Below are 19,519 nucleotides of genomic sequence, written 5' to 3' on the forward strand. Positions count from 1 at the left end.
CTCCCAGGAGAGAAGCAAGCAAGCGTGAATGATGGAGTGCATTTGGGGCTTTTGTGATACCGGGGAAAGCTCCAGCATCAGCCTGAGGAGGGGCAGTGAGCAGGGCTGCAGAGGTGGCCCTGGGCGGTGGTGGTGGTGGTGGTGGGGTAACGAAGGAGATGAGAAAATTGCCAGTCTATGTAGGGGGTGCGCAGCGGAGTGGGGGTGGCGTGGGGACAGGCAGCAGGTGTGGACAGGGAAGGCCTGGCATCTGCGAGTGTCTCCCGGGGCAGAAGGAAGGTGATTTGGGGCACCACGAACGGAGAAGGTCAAGGGGCTTTGGGTACAAGGTGCCTGCATCCATGGCTGAAGCCCCTGGGCTTGGTACGGAAAGCCGGGAGAAGAGTGTAAGGGTATGAATCAGTTTGGGGCTTAGGAGGTCGCCCAGTGCTCAGTGCTCAGAGTCAGAGTGTCGAGACTGGACTTGGGAGAGCCGGGCAGGCCTGGAACGTTGTGCCCTGCAGGAGCCCGTGAAGGCTGGTGGGCGTCCGAGGGCGCGTGGGGTGGTGGGGGGCGGAATTGGCTCGCTGGGGGCGGGTGGGCACATGGGCTTTGCGCAACACCGTAGACCTGGGTTTGTTAGAGGCTTCACACAAAGTAGGCGCTCGCTGAATGTTTTTTAAGTGAATGGATGGAGCATGTAGAGCAGGGTGGGTGGGCAGAGGGGCGACGGTCGGTGCCCAGCTTGGGTGAGGTCAGCGGGATGGGCGGAGATGGGCCAGCAGCCGTGGGGAAGGCTGGGGTTCCTCTAGGGCTGCGGCTTCAATTAATAGCAGCAAAATCGGAGAGCACCCCAGTGATGCAAATGGAAACCGAACAATTCTGTTTTTTGTTTGTTTGTTTGTTTGTTTTTAAATGTTAGAGCAGTTGTAGTTTTACAGAATACAAATGCAATTCTTACTGCTTTTTCTGGCTTTGTTTTTAGGTTTGGTCTTGGATTAACATAGGCCTTCTGAAGGACTTCGCATCTTTTTTTTTTTTTTCCATTTTACTCCTTTTCTTTTTATAGCCTCTTTCCCAAAAAAACAGTGAATGAAAACAAGGCACAAAGCCACTAAGAAAAATAGTGATCTTGCCATTCCTGTGTAGTTTTTTTTAAAATGCAATTTCATTGAGATGTATTCACACACCATATAATCCATCCAAAGTATACAACCAGTGGCTCATGGTATCATCATCACCACAATCAATTTTAGAAATTCTCTTTACTCAAAATAAAGAAAAAAAATAAAAATAAAAAAGAACACCCAAAACTCCCATGCCCCTTATCCCCCGCTATTATTTATATATACTTTTTGTCTTTATATTATTACTCATCTGCCCATACACTGGATACAGGGAGTGTCAGTCACAAGGTTTTCACAACTACACGGTCGCTGTGTAGTTTTTTGGTTGTGAAAATTAAGCCTGCGAATACTTTATTAAAAGGCAGAAGCAGTAAGACAGTTATAAAATGAAAAGGATTATGGAATTAATTATTCCCAGGTGTCGTGAATTTTGTAGAGTTGAGACTTATTCCTAATATTGTGAAAATTATTTATTAAGAAATAGAAATACATGTTAGGAGATATTACAGAAAGAAGACATTTTATAGGTTGAAAATGTAATTAATTAGCATGAGAATATGACATTTGGAAAAAATGCCGTAAATCTCATCATGAAGGGGTAGTTATGGACTTGACAAGAAAAAAAGGCTTTAAGGGAATACTCATCTCTGAGCAGGAGAAAAAGTACTGTTCATGAGAGAGGATTGCTACTCTTTACTGTGGTCTTTGTCTGGGAAGAGATGTTTATCGATGCTGTCCATAAAATTTCCTGCTGTGATGGAAACATCCCATGTCTGCAGTGTCCGGGATCGTAGCCTCAGGTGCCTACGGAGCGCTGGAAGTGTGTGGCTGCTGCAATGGAGGAACTGTGTTTTCAATTTTATTTAGTTTAATTTATTTAAATAGCCACATGTGCCTGCTGGCGTCTGTGTTGGCCGGGCCAGTTGCAGCGTGGCAGCCCTGCCCACGCGTACCAGTTAGGAGAAGCACGTGCTCGGGCCAGGGCGTTCGGGAAGGGCTTCCTCTGGCTCACCGGGGACTCGAGGCCCTTCCTGCTTCTTTATCTGGGTCCTTGCTGGCTGGGGTAGGTGCCTCCTCCTGAGACTTTCCTCTTCCCCAAGCGGCTGCTGGGGGTGGATGAAGGGTTTGTCGTCCACGTTTCGTGGTCTAGCCGGCTCCTGAAGTTCCGCTCTGAGGAGGAGCTCAGCAGAGCTGGCCCCTTACGTCCCGGATGCTCACCCGCAGCTTGTGGGTCCTTTCTTTCCTCTTGATAAGATCTGTCTGCGCGGTGGTTGCAAGGGTTCTCCACGGGTGGTGGCGGCGATGTGGCGAAGGGGTGCTTTCTGGCTGCTAGACACTCCCTTGGGTGCGCTGATACAGGCACCACGGCTTCTCCCCACCCCAAGAATCATCATCAGAGTTATGTCCACCGCAGGTTTTTCAGAGGTGAGGAGAGGCACTGAAAGAGAAGGATTAAAAACCAAGCCGTACAGCAGTGAAAGTCTTCAGGATGTGATAGGCAAACACGGTTACTTCCCACTTGCCCATAGGGCTGGATATTTATCAAAAACGTTTCTTTTGGATGGCCTTTTACTTACACAATTGGAAGAAAGTGGTTGAGCTTGAGGAAAACTTTTGTACGTGAAAGGTCTTTGTGTCCACCTGTCCCCTTCCTAAATTTCCAGTCCACACCTGAGACAAAGAAGGTCGTGTCACCATGATACCAGGTTAGCACTTGGCCACTCTGAGAAGAGTGTAGTAAAGAATTGTTTGTTTACCTTTTGGGAGTTCTGAAATTCACCTAAAATTATTATATGTATTTTTAAACAGCTTATTTTGTCAAGTGCCCTTTGCTTTCTGATATCCGCGGTTCTCTTTGCGCTGTTCACTTGTGTGGGTCTGCCTGTTTTCATCCTGCTTTTTCCCAGTTGCATTAGTCAGTAGCCTCTGTTTGCTTCTGGTATGTGCTTGCTTCCTAAAAGATATATATGCCATAATCTAAAGAAAAATTTGAATGGAAGCTCTGTTCTGTTTGGTGGTCTCAGCAATTGTTTTGGTGACTTATCTCTGAATAAAATGGACCCAGCCTGGACCTTTAATTTTTTCTGTCCTTAATAATAAACTGCCATTTAATCTACATATTCTTTTTAATTTCATCTCTGGGAATTATTTGTCGTGAACATATTTTGTACCAATGTTTACTCCGCTCGGTCTGTAAAAGGGTTTTCTCATCTGGTAAATGACAAGGGGTTTGGATTAGGTGGTCTCCAAAGTGCTTGTCAGCTCCAAGGCTTTCATAATTGGTTTCACAGACAGTCTCGACAGTTTGGACAGTTTTGTTAGTCAAGCAGTCTCGTCGTGCCCCTTTCCCACCCCCCAAACACAAGCAGCTTCTGAATTTGTGTTCTTCCCATTTCAGGAAGTGCTTGCCAGTGGGGCGCCATCATAGAAACTTGAATTACCACGACTTCGTTTTATTAATCTGTGCTGTTTACTAGATACCATCACACATAATTAAAACCCTTGTATAATAAATTATCAAGGAATATTATATCAAGTGGTGTCCTAAATTTTTGTACTGTAACCTGAATCTTAGTTCTTATTTGAAAAGTTCGTTGTTTTCAGAGGTCTTACAGAGGAATGTCTGCCCCATGAGGGCAAGAGGGAATTTTGCTTGTTTGTGTTCACCCATGTACGTCCAGCACCTGTGCCACTGCCCAGATTGTGGGGGGCTCCATGAGTCTGTTTTGAGTGAATGAACATGATTTGAGGCTTAACAATTTTTATTTAAAGCCAAATCAAGTGCAAATACAGCTTGAATATTTATTAGCCGAGTGCTAATTATGCGACATATTTGATGACCCTGCTAACTTGTCTTTCTGTTTCTTCTTTTTAAAAATCTATTAAATATAGATTATATTATACTGTCCAATATAGTAGCCACTGGTCATATGTATCCATTTTCAATTAAAATGGGGCTAATCCAAATTGAGAGATACTGTGCTGGGTTTTTTTTTAATGTTGCTTACATGTCCAAATGATAATATTTTGGATATATTGGCCTAAAAGAAAATATATTATTCAAATTAATTTTATTTTTTGGGTTACTGTTTTGACGTGGCTGCTAGAAGATTTTCATTTGCATACGTGGCTCACATTTGTGGCTCAAATTATACCTCCATTGAATAGTGCTGATCTAGACATAGAAAATGTATATATATGTTAAATGTGGAGAAAGGAGAAACTTTCACAAAAGTAGCTTAAAATTGTTATCTTTCTTCTAGAAACACAAAATTACATGTTGCAGCTGAGACTTGGGAAAAAGTGGGCATTCAGATGGTCTTGGTGAAATAAAGACCCAAATAAATTAATTAGTTTAGCTCAAATCAGAAATATGAAATGCAACTTCCAGATGGATTCCTGGCATAGTTGTCAACCGGGTCTCGAGGTCAGGAAAGGGGCAGGGCAGCGGCGACAGCTGCCTGTGTGTGCGTGGGCACCCACGACCGGCGAGAGCCGCGGCTCCCGACCCTCTCACCCCGGGGTCACTTGCGTGTGGGGGCAGTGCGGTGGGCAACGTGCTCACTCGCTGCCGTTTCGTGGGGGCTCCCTTTCTGCTGTCCTTTTCCTGCTGTCGGGAAGTGGACTCTCAGTGGGAAGGGCTAGGGAGCCAGAAGGAAGAGGAACAAAATCCAAGCATCAGACACGATTACTGTCAGCGAGTTCTCTGTTTTATCCCTTCCCGTGCCTGTGTGTGACTTCCCCTGCTTCCGCTCAGCATTAAGCCAATATGAAATGAGAACCAACCCCAGGCCATGCCTGGGCCGCTGGGGTCAGTGGGCTCCTGGCAGGTGGTTGTGGGGAGACCCGGCCTGGCCCTCCTCCAGGCACTGCGTCCCCAGAGCTCCGGGGACCCCAGCCAGCCACTCTCCTCCTGTGCCACTCATGGGCCCTAGAGGATGACACTGCTATCCTATAAACCAAGGCCATCAAGGACATCTAAGTAGACATTATTTTCCTTAAGCTAATTTGAAAGGTTATTTTGGTAAGTGATTCGTCGGCATGGCTGGTTTAATCCATTATCAAGTCCATTCCAGGCTCTTGTTTCCTTGAAAGCTAGCCTGGGCCTTAAAGAAATGAGTCCCGACTGCTCAGGCTTTTTAGGAGTAAATTCAGTTTATAAATATTTGTTGCCTTTGGCACTGGTGTTTTCTACTTTTCTTTATTTTGGACTTTAAAGTAGCTGCGTAGCACAGAAGCATGTTTTCACACAAAACGGCTTTCATGCTCACCTTGTTTTCACCCATTTGGCCTCTTGTTTTGGGAGAAACTGCATCAGAAAATTCATAGCAGTTAGCAGCTGAGTGACGAGACCTTTGGCTTTGGTAGACAGCTGTCACCTGGAAACTGCAGACCTGGAGGCCCTCTCCGTCCTCCGCCTGGGTTCTGACAGCGAACAGGAATGTTGTTTACATTGTCTGCAAGCAGAATCCTCCCCTTGTTAGGAGTATGTTGGAAAAGGGCAAGCAGAGACTGCATTTTCGCCTGCCTAACGGGCATGTTCTCCGCAGCACTGGTTGGCCCCACTGTTCATTCATTCGACACGTGCTCCTGGAGAAGTGTGCAAGGAGGATTTATGACTGGGCCTGTTTATAACACCACTTCAGAAATTCTTCAACAAGATACCGTTTCTGCAAGCGGGCCAGTATCACCCAATGCTTAATGTGCTTATAAAAGAGAACAGAAAAGGCCAAGTTAAATTCCAGAGATGTTTAAGATTTCAGGCATTTTTATTCCCTGTGTGAATTCATGCTGTATTAGGTGGTTGATTTAATTAGCACTCAACGAAAACGCTGTCCTATTTTGATTATCGAAGCATTCTTTGGATTATTTTAATCTGACGTCAACTCTATTAGGAACCGTTTCAGTGAAGGGTGGAGCAGCAGATACTGTGCACTCATGTGCTGCAAACACAAAGGCCCATGTGCCATCTCCTTTTCTCACCACCTATGGAAGTCCTGCCCTGTTCCCGAAAGGGTTACGGCGACGGTGAGGGCTGCGTGCATAGGTTCAACTTTCTTCTGTCGAAATGATTTTTCAGTTTGGACCAATCGGGGGAAAGCTTTCTGCTCTCCGTTCATGGGTCGCCCTGTACAGACGTCCTTCCGCTGGGCTCTCCCGAGTGGTGTGGGGCATCTGGGTGGGCTGGGGCACCCAGGGGGAAAGCCACTGACCCAGAGCCATGGATGAAATTGGTGCGTCCCATTGAACGAAAACTTTTCTTTCGGTCCCTTCCCAAGTCTTGTGTGTTCCTGCCGTGACAAGTGACGAAGCAGTGACCCTCTGAGCCGTCCTGACTGTCTCCCCCTCAACGTCCCCGTCACTGCTGCGTAGTTGCATGCGGGCTGTAAATATCTAATTTGTGTGCAATGACTGATTCCAGTATTTGTATAATCCTCCAATCGACTTAACCAAGTTGAGCTTTTCACAGCCCTCATCTGATGATGCCGCTCAGGGGATGAGGGTGGGGATGGGCTGCTGGGAGCTGGAGCTCTTGCAGGGCTTCCGTCCAGCAGATGGATGGCCCCGCGACGTGTGTGCATCTGCTTGCCCACGGTGGCAGCTGCCACCGCCTCACGTTGCTTCCTTTTGTTCTGTTCCATCGAGAAGGGAACGCTAGGAAGTGTAGTGAATGGATTAATTTAAGGTTAAGGTTAGTGTTTTGCTTGCTTTCTGAGTAACTGATCATAATAACATGCTTCTGGCAGAAGCTAATGAGTTTCTCTTAAAGTGAACTAGATTTGTAAAATACAGCCCAGCGAGGGGGCCAGATCTAGATTGTTTGATGGAAACCAAATTCAGATGCATAAAATAGGGGCCATTTTTATCATTTGTTTCTAATGCTTTTGTTTTCTTCCTCTCCTCCTCCCCGCTCCCCCACCTCCCACTCCCTTCTAGGACCCAGATCCAGACTTTGCCTGACACTGCAGGGTCCAAGAGAATTAAAGAAATATGGAATGACACGGAGAAGATTAGCTGAGGATTACAGGCTTTGAGGACAGCACCTCAGTGACACGAAGCACAGACACGCTCCCGAGCTGTGGTGGGCAGGGGCCCCGTGCTGGCAGACGATGGCGGACCCGGGAATGATGAGTCTCTTTGGCGAGGACGGGAATATTTTCAGCGAAGGCCTGGAAGGCCTCCCAGAATGCGGTTATCCTGAGAACCCAGTGAATCCCATGGGCCAGCAAATGCCGATGGACCAAGGCTTTGCCTCCTTGCAGTCATCCCTTCACCACCCCTCCACCAACCAGAGCCAGTCCAAGCTGACCCACTTTGACCACTATAATCAGTACGAGCAGCAGAAGATGCACCTGCTGGAGCAGCCCGGCAGGATGATGGGCGGCAGCCCCGGGAACGGGCTGGCGTCCCCCCACTCGCAGTACCACACCCCGCCTGTCCCTCAGGTCCCGCACGGCGGCAGCAGCGGCGCCCAGATGGGGGTGTACCCCGGCATGCAGAGTGAGAGGCACGGGCAGCCTTTTGTGGACAGCGGCTCCCTGTGGGGACCGCGGGCCGTGCAGCTGCCCGACCAGATACGGGCCCCCTACCAGCAGCCGCCACCTCCGCAGCCCCCGCAGCCCCCCCAGCCTCCGCAGCCAGCCCCATCGGGGCCCCCCGCTCAGGGCCACCCCCAGCACATGCAGCAGATGGGGAGCTACATGGCGCGTGGGGACTTCTCACTGCAGCAGCACGGCCAGCCGCCGCAGAGGATGGGCCAGTTTTCCCAAGGCCAGGAGGGCCTCGGTCAGGGCAACCCTTTCATCGCCGCCTCAGGCCCCGGCCACCTGCCGCACGTGCCCCAGCAGAGCCCGGGCCTGGCGCCGTCCCTGCGCCACTCGGTGCAGCAGTTTCACCACCACCCCCCGGCTGCTCTCCACGGAGAATCGGTGGCCCACAGCCCCCGGTTCTCCCCGAATCCGCCTCAGCAGGGGGCTGTTAGGCCACAAACCCTTAACTTTAGTTCTCGGAGCCAGACGGTCCCCTCACCTACTATAAACAACTCAGGGCAGTATTCTCGATATCCTTACAGTAACCTAAATCAGGGATTAGTTAACAATACAGGGATGAATCAAAATTTAGGCCTTACAAATAATACCCCCATGAATCAGTCCGTACCAAGATACCCCAATGCTGTAGGATTTCCATCAAACAGTGGTCAAGGACTAGTGCACCAGCAGCCCCTCCACCCCAGCGGCTCACTTAACCAAATGAACACACAAACTATGCATCCTTCACAGCCTCAGGGAACTTACGCCTCTCCACCTCCCATGTCACCCATGAAAGCAATGAGTAACCCAGCGGGCACCCCTCCTCCGCAGGTCAGGCCTGGCAGCGCTGGCATACCAATGGAAGTTGGCAGTTATCCAAATATCCCCCACCCCCAGCCGCCTCACCAGCCCCCCGGAGCCATGGGAATCGGACAGAGGAATATGGGCCCCCGAAGCCTGCTGCAGTCTCGTCCGTTCCTGGGCATGTCCTCGGCGCCGAGGGAGCTGGCCGGGCACCTGAGGCCCAACGGCTGCCCAGGCGTCGGCCTCGCCGAGCCGCAAGCCATGGCAGAGCGGCTCCTCCCCGGCCAGCAGCCGCCCTTCCCGCCGCTGCCCGCCTGCCCTCCGATGCAGCCCCACCCGGGGAGCCTGCACCACCAGCCCTCCCCGCCGCCGCATCCTCACCACCAGCCCTGGGCACAGCTCCACCCCTCTCCCCAGAACACCCCGCAGAAAGTGCCTGTGCGCCAGGTAAGGCCACGCGCGTCCCGCCCTCCCTGAAATGTGCCGCCCGGCACGGCCAGCCTGCCTGGCAGAGCTCCCCTTTGACCGTGGAAAGCTTCTTCCTTCTGAGTTCCTTAAGTGTCAGCAGGTAAGCTGCTCCAGGGGCTCAGTTTTTTCGGTTACTTCCTTTATTTGCTCACTCACCTGCTGGCTTCCTTCTGCAACCAGTTGTTTATTTGGGAAATTGTCATCCCCTGGTGCCAGGAAGTGTGCCAGGTGCTAAGCGTACATAGATAGCTGAGGCCTGGTTTCTGCCTGCAAGGAGCTGCCAGAGGGGAGAAGAGAGCCGGGCTCAGCGAGCTCATCAAACACACCTTTTAGCTTCCCTTTCTTTCTTTGACTTTTTCTAGTTGCTCTTTCTCTTTCTCTCTTCCTTGCTCGCTCTCTGTTGTAGAAATACACTCAGACTCGGTCTCCTGCCAGGTTTCATGAGTTTGTGGTAGTGTCTCCACACCTCCCACCTTATGTTATGATTTTTTTCTTGGGAAGCTGCAAGATATGTACTTTTATAACACTTGTTTTACCAATGGTGGGATATTAGTGTAAATTTAAATTGCAAACAGTAGAAAATCATAGTAAACAGTAATCCACAGCACGTGGTTGGTTGCAAAGAGGTTTGGGTACCCAGCTCTGAAATAAGAATCTTCGTTTTTCGTAAGCTGGGATTTTTTTGTTATCCTGCAGAATAGAGTTTTAAGCTTGGGTATGCAGAAAGGCCTCTTCCCGTGATGAATCTGGCTGTTGATGCCCGAGGCCCGGGAATAATAGACGACCAGCTATGTGTACAGATTGGTCTGAGTGCCGCTCAAGAATATGTATCAGTCACCCGCTACGGCTGCAGCTCTGTTTTTGGACGGCACAGTAGATGATTTTGGAGGTGTACAGTATAAGGCTGGTTCTCGGTGAACTCAGGATCGATTTGGGGAAACCTGACTGATACGTGGTATATAAAGAAGAGTGGAGGGGCCATGTCCAGTTGTGTGACACGCGTCAGGGAGAGGAAATGGCTGTGGGTCGGGCTGCTTGGGATTTGGCCAGGACTTGTGAACCGAGGAAGGCATTTCAGGCTGGAGGACAGTTTGTTAAACCAGGGCGGGGAAGTAGAGGTTGCTCCAGGGCCTGGGGATTGGGGAATTGGGGCCAGGGCTCCGTTTCAAGGAGTTTGGCCTTAAACGGGGAGCCAGTGGTATGGATGAGGGAGTGCGCAGGATAGATGGGGACCAGGAGGTGAGTCGTGGCCGGTGGTACCGTCCAGAGCTGAGACGGTGGTTTGGGCCAGGGGTGGGGTCGTGGGAGCAGAAGTGGGGACGCCACGTAAAGGAAGAGGGTTGGGTCAGGAGGCAGCATTCTGGGTGTCGCAGGTGGAGCCCTTACTTTACAGCAGGGGCTCCCTGGAAGGGTTGGGGAGAGGCAGCCAGCAGTGCAGGGGCCTCAGGAATCTACCCTGAGTGGTGGGCTTGGGTTCTTTGGGGGGCCCGTGGGCTCTGTCCCCAGCTGCCCTGCCCGGGAGAGGGCCGGCCTGCCTTCTGCTCTGCCGTCTGAACCCTGTGTGGGTACCTCCCATGACAGGATCCAAGAGAGAATCGTGCTCTGGGAGAAGCAAGGACACAGAAAGGGCCTTGGCATAGAGAAAATAAAACAGAGCCAACGTGTTATTCTTTATGTAAACCTCATGGCAGAATGCCCCCCTCTGCCCCAGTGGACCCAAAGGGCTGTCCCCGAGGCCAGCCAACCTGCGTGACTTCCAGGGCAGAGATGGACGTGACTGAGTTTCCAGGAAACCGTCTTTTTTGTTCCCTCAAACGTTTCTCGTGAAACAAGGTATCTCTTCAGGGCCTTGGCTCTCAGACCCCCCCTCTCCATCACCTCTGGGTGGGAGAAATCCTGTCTCCCTTCACAGGAGGGCCAGCTGGATGGGGGTGAGGTGGGGTGCCCTCGGATTGCATCTGATCCCCCGGTGAGAACGGTCAGTCTCCTCCCGGCTTTTCTGAATTTAAGGGTTTTAGGAGCACAGTTGTGTTGACGGCATTTCAGGTGATGATTTCAGGTGGTAATACAGGATGGTACACAGATGTGACTGTGGTTCAAGTCGCTGAACTCACAAGGGCTTTCTTAACCTTGTGCCGGGGGCTGACACTAGGAGGGGCCCCGTGTGTCCCCGCTTTCCTCTCATCCAGCTTCTCTTGTATGTCATTATAGATAAACTGGATCCCCACTCAGTGTTTTCATTCTAAGTAACATGATTTTTTTTTTCTTTATTGTACCATGCTATTTGCGTTCTTATTTCTGCTTACTTTTGCATGCTCTTCAGATTTGGAAACACTCAGGTTTGAAAATGATACTAGGGAGGTGGTCTTGGGAGGAGCATAGACTTTAAAGTCAGAGAAGTATTTGAATCCCAGCTCTACCAAGTACTGGCTTGAACATGTTACTTAGTAACCTTGGGCAAGTTGCTCAGCCACTCTGAACCCGGCTTCTCCAGTAGAAGAGGAACAGTGGTGCCCATCTCAGCGGGTGTGGGACCAGGCGGGGGGAAGCAGGCGGGGTGCCTGGTGCACGGCCAGCCCCGGTGTGTGAATGCTCTAGGTTCCGCTGACTGCTCTCCCGTAACGCAGACCTTGCTTCATAATTATGTCATTTCACATGTAGAGACAATGCAAAATTGATTTCATTTTTAAGGAAGACATTAGACATGTTAAAATAAGGCTTAGGGTACAATGCTGAATTTGATTTGTGCACATATTGCCCCTCTCTTGGTCCGGGTTGCTGGGCGTGAGGAAGATGAAGATGTGGGTAACTCAGATTGCTAGCACTTACTCCTGAAAGTCTTTCTCTCTCCCGCTTAATAACTTCCGTTCCACTCTAGCAAATATTTCTCTCTAATTGCATTTTTTTTTTTTAGAACTACTAAAATTTTTTGAAATTTCGTATGTGATAGAATGGTGGTTCACAACCATACTGTGTAGCAGAGAAGCTACTGGCTTAGGTTGGAATATTGGTCTAATTCACTAACATGCAGCTGGCTTGTTGACTACTCTTTAGGTTTTCACTTTTCGAAAATAGAATTTATACTTTTTAAGTGTTTCATGGGTTCTGTACAGACCTTTTCTAAATTCTATGTATTTATTATACATTGAAGTAAATTCAAAGATAACTTTAATTAAGTATTGAAGCATCAACAAGGGAAAATATTAGAACAAAAAAGGCTAAAGTTCATCTGATCAAAATGTACAAAACTGTACATTTTGGTGTGTGGACAATGTTCTCTAATGGAAGCTCTAGACTTGCCTGATTATTGGATAAAATTGACAGAAAATCAAAAACAGTTTAGCTTTTATTTCTTTTTAATAGCTGATGAGAACAGTGGTTCTCAAACTTTTTGATCCCAGACCTCCTTTACTCTCTTAAAAAAATCCTTGGGGACCTGAAGGAGCTTTTGTATATGTGGGTTATGTGAATTGATATTTACTGTCTTCAAAATCTAACACTGAGGGAATTTAAAATATTTGCTTTTTAATTTGTTTAACAATAGCAGTAATAAACCACTGCATGTTAACAGATATACACAAATTACATGATAGATCACAATTTTCTAGAACAAAAAATTAATGACATTGTTTTATATTTTCACAAATGTTGGGTTCTCACACCTGCTTCATGAGCTTCTGAAAATATCCACTGTGCACTGAGAGAATAAGAGTGAAAAAGGCCAGCAACTTCTTGGTCTTGTTAACATAGTTCTGGCTGTGGAAGCCCCTGGGGTCCCCTTCCCACACTCAGAACCCCTGGTATGAAGGAAAGAAGGCAGGCTTTGGAGTCTGGAGAGTTTGAACACCAGCTGCACTAAGTGGCGACTAACCCGGTGACCTTGGGCAGGTCGTCTCACCTCGGGACCTCGATTTCCTCGTCTCTAAAAGGAGGGTTGATCACCCTTCCTGGTTGGAGGCACACTGAGATTAGCAATGACATCCACTAAGCACTTGACACAGTGTGGGGCACATCGTGGGAACTCCAAAACAATGCATTATCATGGGGCAAATGCGCCAGAACTCGAAAATAATTGAATCACTCCAATGTAAGAAGGACGGTTGTAGTGTTATGACTTCATTTCCGGAGTTTCAGCAAACACCTATCCCATCTTGAGGCTCCCTGTATGCTATGTGGTGGGGGGTGCTATTGGAATGCAGGGGTGGGGGCGTGGCAGCGGGGGGGGCCCTGCTCGCCGTGGGAGAAACGCCGTCGTGTCCCGTGGGCAGGGGGTGCCGCCAAGTGCACTGTGGACGCGATGAGGACAGTTCTGAAGGAAAGCACAGATGGTGTTTTGCTCATTTGAAGAGCCTATCGAAGGAAAGACTGGTTAAGGGGATTGTCCTTCCGGGAACACACAACTCCCCCAGTTCCCGAATAATTTATGTAGAGGTCCACACAAGTGTTGCGGTTGCATGAACCAAACTCTCAGATTGGAAAACTCTCTTGGAGTTTTTAGGCTCTGCAACACTGTGCCCTTAGAAGAAGTAGATTTTGGATGTATTTGGGCCCCTTCTATTAATTTGGCCCTGAATTATAGTCTCTGTGAAGGAGAACAGTAGAAAAAAAGTCTTAAAGGACCACCCAGGTTGAGGTGATAGGCAGTAATTTCCCTGATCCCACTCTTCTCAGAGGAGATTAAAAGACCTGGGAGAATCAGTAACTTTTTTCCATCCTCTTTGTTTCCATGCTATCTTAAAACAACAGCAACAGCAACTAACATTTCTGGGAAAACTCTTTCCTGGTAAATCTCAAGTAGAGTCCACCTCTCCTGAAATTCTCTCAGTTTGCTCAGTAATTACAGAGTTCCAGATCTGGGCAGAGTGAGTGGCAACCAGGAAGGAAATTTTATGGAAAAATGAGCCATGCTTCCCAAGCAGGTTGTGTTCAGTAGAGAAAAATACTTTTCTAATGGAGAGTTTATGTATCCTCTGACTACAACCCTTGACTTTCCTTTTGCTTTCACATCCCTAAAGAGATGGGGAAAACAAAGTGTCTCTAAGGAAAAATCACCTCTTACCTAAGTGATATTTCAGTGGCTTTTCTAAGTGTACCCCCATTCAGAAAACAGGAACCCCACAATCTCGCCTCATTGGGTTAGGTTGCTCTACTGCACTGTCACACATTGAAATTGGGAGGAGTCACCACTTACCCTGGGCTGGGGCTCCCTGGCCATTTTTTCATGACACCTTAGGTTCAAACAAGCCATCTCAGCTAAAGCAAAGGAAAAATTCTAAAATGTCTGTCCTTCCACCATGTGGTCTAAAAGCATGAAGGAGCTGCTTACTACATGTCAGCTTTTCTTCTAGTTTTATTTTGTAAGGGAGTATGATTTTCTGGGACTCTCAAAAATATTGCAGGTAATAAGAATTGAGTTTTTTTGTTTACTTTCAAAGCCTGGCTATCAGGCCTCTGCGAAGTGTCCCAGGTAGCAAATTGATTTTCTTAACTTTTAAGACTTAATTTTTAGCTGTAGATAATGCATTTTTATCATGTACGTGGTTGCCTTTTGTCAATGACATTAAATAAATGCGTATTGAAGTGCCTGTTACATGGCGTGGGGAAGGCCGGAGGGGGCTGCGGCCTTTACTGAGATGGAGAGAGTGTTCTGGTATTTAGGTAAGATATTCTGACCTCTGTTTTTTGTCTCCTTAGACACAGCGCTGCTGTCTAATCCAAATGGAGTGGGAGCTGCAAAGGCAAGGCATAGGTGCTATTTAAGAATTTTCTGGGTTGCCCCATTAAAAAAAAAAAAAAGCATTGAAACTAATTTTTATGATATATTTAATTAACCCAACATATTCAAAATATTATTCCAGCACATAATCGCTATAAAAAATGACTGAGATATTTTATGTAAGTATTTGAAATTTGGTCTGTATTTTCCATTAGAGCCTTGCTCAGTTCAGACCAGCTGCATTTTGGATGCTCAGTAGCTGTCTGTGGCTGGAGGCTCCCATGTGGAACAGAGTATCAGTGGGTTCAAATTCTTTTTTAAAACAAGTCAGAGTACAAGTACATTTTTTTGCATATAAACAAATTTAAAATGGTTTAGTCTGATTAGGACAGGTTTTATCGCCCTCACTGTAAGGTGGGAAAGTAGTAGCATTTTAAAGGTATCATCAGATGCAGGGGAGTGTGTGTGATGGTGGTGGTAGGGGGCTCAGTGTCAGTACCTGAAAAGGTAGAAGCCTGTCTGAATGGTGTCTTTTACTGTCCTATAATCAACCTAGTGTGTTTCTCTGAAAGGTGGATTACAGCCATTAAGATTTTGGTTTCACGTGATGTTTGGATACTTTAAGTAGTTACATTTTTATTCCTAAGTATCTGTAAAAGTCTCTTTAAGTCACTAATAGAATTGCTTGCTTCTGCATGAAATCGATTCTCCCTTGGTAAAGTGGAAGGTCTCTTCATTTTTACTATGAAGCATGGCCCTCTTTCTTTTTCTTACCCCCTTTTCTTTGCTTTTATCTTCTTTATTTTGTTTAGTCGCTCGCGAAGGCGCAGGGCAAAAACTTGGCTGAGGAAAGAGAATTGGGGAATGGGTCAGGAGAACAAATGGGGGAAAAGCACTGCAGGAACTAGCTTGTTGAGTTTACCTCAAACTTGATATCCTGATGTTATTCTCAATTCTCTGTAGCCACAGCAGTAAATCTGTAGATAATCTGGATGTACCTCATTCTTCTTTTGCTGCTGAATGCAGCTCTTTCACCAGTGTCAGAAGTCAGTAGCAAACTTGCAAAACTTTAGTAGGTGATGGTGCACCTAGTGTGAAAAATACAGGAGAATCTTCCAGGGAGTGTGGCACTGTGGGGTGGGGGTGATGGAGAATTTAAAGGAAGTTGGCAAAGTGCCCTAGAATTGACACCATTTGAAAAAGTCAAAACATCAGCAGGTATAAAGAGGCTCTCCTCCTGGCTTGGATCTGGCTAAGGAGAGCCAGGGGTGAGGCAACCCTGGAAGGCATTTGCTCACATTTTATTTGAATGATTGAAACAAAATCATCATCCAGATAGTTATTAGAAGGAAACATGCTGTGTTAATACTCCTTAATGAAGAGCATACTATTTCTGATCTGCTTTAAAGCATCTCTGGCCTGTTCCTCTCCACTGCCTTCCGTGTTTAATTTAATTCCAAAAAAATTGCGTACCACAGGTTTCAGGAGCGTTCCTGGGCTTTAGCCCTGAGTGAAAGAAAAAATGTGGTTTAGACTGTAAACAAGAGGCATTCATCCTGAGAACTTTACTGTTTCGTTTGTTTGTTTTGGCCGTGGATTAAAAGAATTGGAGAATATCAAGGAGGTACAAGTAGTGATGCTTGGAAACCTCCTTAAGGGTTGTAACGTTTCTAAAACAGAGGAATGTGTGCCCTTCGTTACTTCTTGGGGGGCTGGCTGGAGCAGCTTTGCAGCATTAGCGGGTGATCCCCACCCCACCCCACCTCCACCATTGCCAGCAACCCGGACAGGAGGTTAGCGGTAGTCTCCACGTGGGTTCCCTGCTAGCCAATAGATGAGGAATTTCAGGTCATTCTCTTTCTGAAACTTTTTTTTTTTTTAAATCAAATTCAGTTTTATTGAAATATATTCACATACCATACAGTCATCCATGGTGTACAATCAACTGTTCACAGTACCATCATATAGTTGTGCATTCATCACCATAATCTATTTCTGAACATTTTCCTTACATCAGAATCAGAATCAGAATAAAAAATAAAAGTAAAAAAGAACACCCAAACCATCCCCCCCATCCCACCCTATTTTTCATTTAGTTTTTGTCCCCATTTTTCTACTCATCCATCCATATACTAGATAAAGGGAGTATGATCCGTAAGGTTTTCACAATCACACTGTCACCCCTGTACAGTCGTCTTCAGGAGTCCAGACTACTGGGTTGCAGTTTGATAGTTTCAGGTATTTACTTCTAGCTGTTCCAATACATCAAAACCTAAGAGGTGTTATCTATATAATGCGTAAGAATGTCCACCAGAGTGACCTCTTGACTCCACCTGAAATCTCTCAGCCACTGAAACTACCTCGTTTCTGAAACTTTTTTTGAAGTTATATTTCTGAATGTGTTCTTTAATGAAGGGGAGAGTAAAGACTTAACATTTTTCTTGAAGACAGGAATATTTGAAATGAAAGTTCTGTTTTTATACCATGTCTCTTGATAGACTCATATGGCATGAACCTGCTTTTAAACTGAAAACAGTCATACATTTTGGGGGTTATTCTGTGATATGATATGTTTGTTTTCACTGCTAATTTTTAAAACACATCTAAATGGCATTCACCAGGAAGAGATGGCTGGCCAAACTCGTAACCAATGTCAGAATGGATCAGCGGGGAACTAACTTGGAGAATTTACCTTATCTTGACATCTGAATATTACTCTCCATTCTCAGTAGTTACAGCTGTAAATCTAATCTGTATGTAACCACAGAGAGAAATGGAACCGGGCCATCAACAGGTAGGATGTGCTGACTTAGCTTTAGCTGGCCTGTAACTAAGCTCACTGCAATTTGGCAGCTCTCATTGCAAAGACATTTTCATAAAGGAGAGTGATTGAAATGCATGGAGAAATACCTCGGTTTAAAGGAGATAAATGAGAGCACTTTAGGGGAAGGTTTGATGATTCAATAAGGAGCTAAGTAGTATTTCATTTTATCAGCAATTCCTCTGAATGCTTCCTCAATGGGAAATGCTAATGGAGTGCACTCATTGCCCCACCAGGATAAGATGCTATAACAGCTTTTGTGCTCAGTGTCCTATGTAACTTGACTTCTGATTCAACAAGGCATGCTTCTCACTGTTGAAATAATGATAGGAGACTTAACTCAAAGAAGGAAGTTCCAGAAACACATTCTGGAAAAGAGCTGTCCTTTAGATCTTTCTTTAAGCCTACAACTTTGGTTTTTGCAAGGAAGTTAAAAACCAGTATTTACGTATAAATAAGGTCTCTAAACTTAGGGTATTGTTGGTGAAGAAAAAAAAACAGTAAGAGACTAGCCATTTATAGAGTAAAAATGAGCCAAGCGTAAGATCAGTTTTAGTTAGATTCCCACGTTTAACACTTGAGTGAGAACCCTTTGAATGCCGTGCCACGTTAGATGACAGAGTAGTGTTTTATATTAAATATAAATGTAATTCCAAGAATAAATTAATGGGAAGAGATGATTTATGGGTTATTTATTTGATTTACAGTGTTTCCCTTGTACTTTCCTTAGATGCCCTTCGCTCCGATATTCTCTCTCGTGGTTTCTGTGATGGGTGACGTGGTCAGGCTCATCCTGCTTGCTGGGGAGGCCAGACGCAGAGCTGGGAAGACCATGGGCCCCACTTGAAGTCTCGTTCTTCCAGTGTTGTGCTAAGCCATCTTGCATGCTCATTTAACATCCCTAAATGTTAGTTTCTTAGGGATAATAATTGTACTAATTCCCCAGGATTATTGTAAAAATTAAATGAGACAGTGGCTGTAAAGCATTTCGCACAGCATCTGGCAATGTGATAAATGCCTAATAACTGCTAAATATGTGTATTATGACTACTGTTATTGCAATTGTTGAAACAGGCTCTTGAAATGTTTCTTTTCATTTTCTACTCTTTCACCCTGAAATAGAAAGGCTTCCCTTATTTTGTAAACCAGGACATTTTATACCGATGCCTTAGAAATCATGTATCAGATTATAAGGCAAACAAAAATTAATCGTGTTTTTATTTTGGGGGCCAAAATTTACTATCACACTACTGTGTTCTTTGTATTGAATCTCTGTGAACTGTGGTACTGTGTATAAAATACCAACTTCTTTCCCAGAGTTTAATTTATTGGTAATTTCAGCCAAGGTAGAAAAATCATCACTCAGTTTTTGGAAACTTTATGGGGTGGAAGTTAAGTTGGCTTCCTGTTTTATACTCCCAGGGAGTTTCCCTCCTATTTCCTCCAATACCCAGGAGTGAAATATATATATTAAATATATATTTAGTTCAGTAGTGTATATAGTTCAGTAGTACTACTATATATAGTTCAATGGTTTATATAGCTCAGTAGTATATACAGTTCAGTAGTACTAACTCTTTACTTTGTTAAACATAAATTTAAACTTAAGCCTGTTAACCTATATTCTAGTGATCCATTTCATGCCTTTGTTTTTACCAACACTTTCGTTGTTTGTGGTGCGCCCTCAGACACATTGAGACAATATTATAATTTTATTTAGTAGATGGGTTCCTATTGAGTAGCATTGAAGGTACAGTTTTGAACTCAGGCTGATTTGTGAGGGCCACATTGTTTCAGATGTTTTTATTATTTCCTTATCCCAATCTAATTTTTTCTTTTAAAAAATAACTCTGTATGTTCTGTTCTTTAGGAAAGGGCTCATTTACGTCTTTGTTCCAATTTAAATATGAGAGATGGGGCCCTTCTACTTGTTATCTTCATACTTTATATACTATAGTTTTTTCTTTTTTTTAAGGTATTGACTAAAGAAAAAATGAGGAAAAAGTAAACAAGAAAGCCTATTATTTATTGTCTATGTCCATCAGATATGTGTTCTCTAAATAGCATGTGTAAT

General features: G+C 45.7%; 1 protein-coding gene across 4 annotated transcripts in view; it reads left to right on the forward strand.

Moving 5' to 3' along the window:
* The window catches only part of CHD7 (chromodomain helicase DNA binding protein 7), a 184,457-nt gene that overhangs the window by 56,971 nt on the left and 107,967 nt on the right, over window positions 1–19,519 (forward strand). For all 4 annotated transcript variants that reach the window (XM_037803279.1, XM_037803280.1, XM_037803282.1 and 1 more), the window contains one exon: window positions 7,044–8,887. In XM_037803279.1, coding sequence (XP_037659207.1) covers window positions 7,217–8,887 — 1,671 coding nt within the window. In that variant the 5' untranslated portion in view covers window positions 7,044–7,216. The remainder of the gene's footprint in view (window positions 1–7,043; window positions 8,888–19,519) is intronic.

This window comes from Choloepus didactylus, chromosome 14 (genome assembly GCF_015220235.1).
Source record: "Choloepus didactylus isolate mChoDid1 chromosome 14, mChoDid1.pri, whole genome shotgun sequence".
NCBI classification, from domain to species: domain Eukaryota; kingdom Metazoa; phylum Chordata; class Mammalia; order Pilosa; family Megalonychidae; genus Choloepus; species Choloepus didactylus.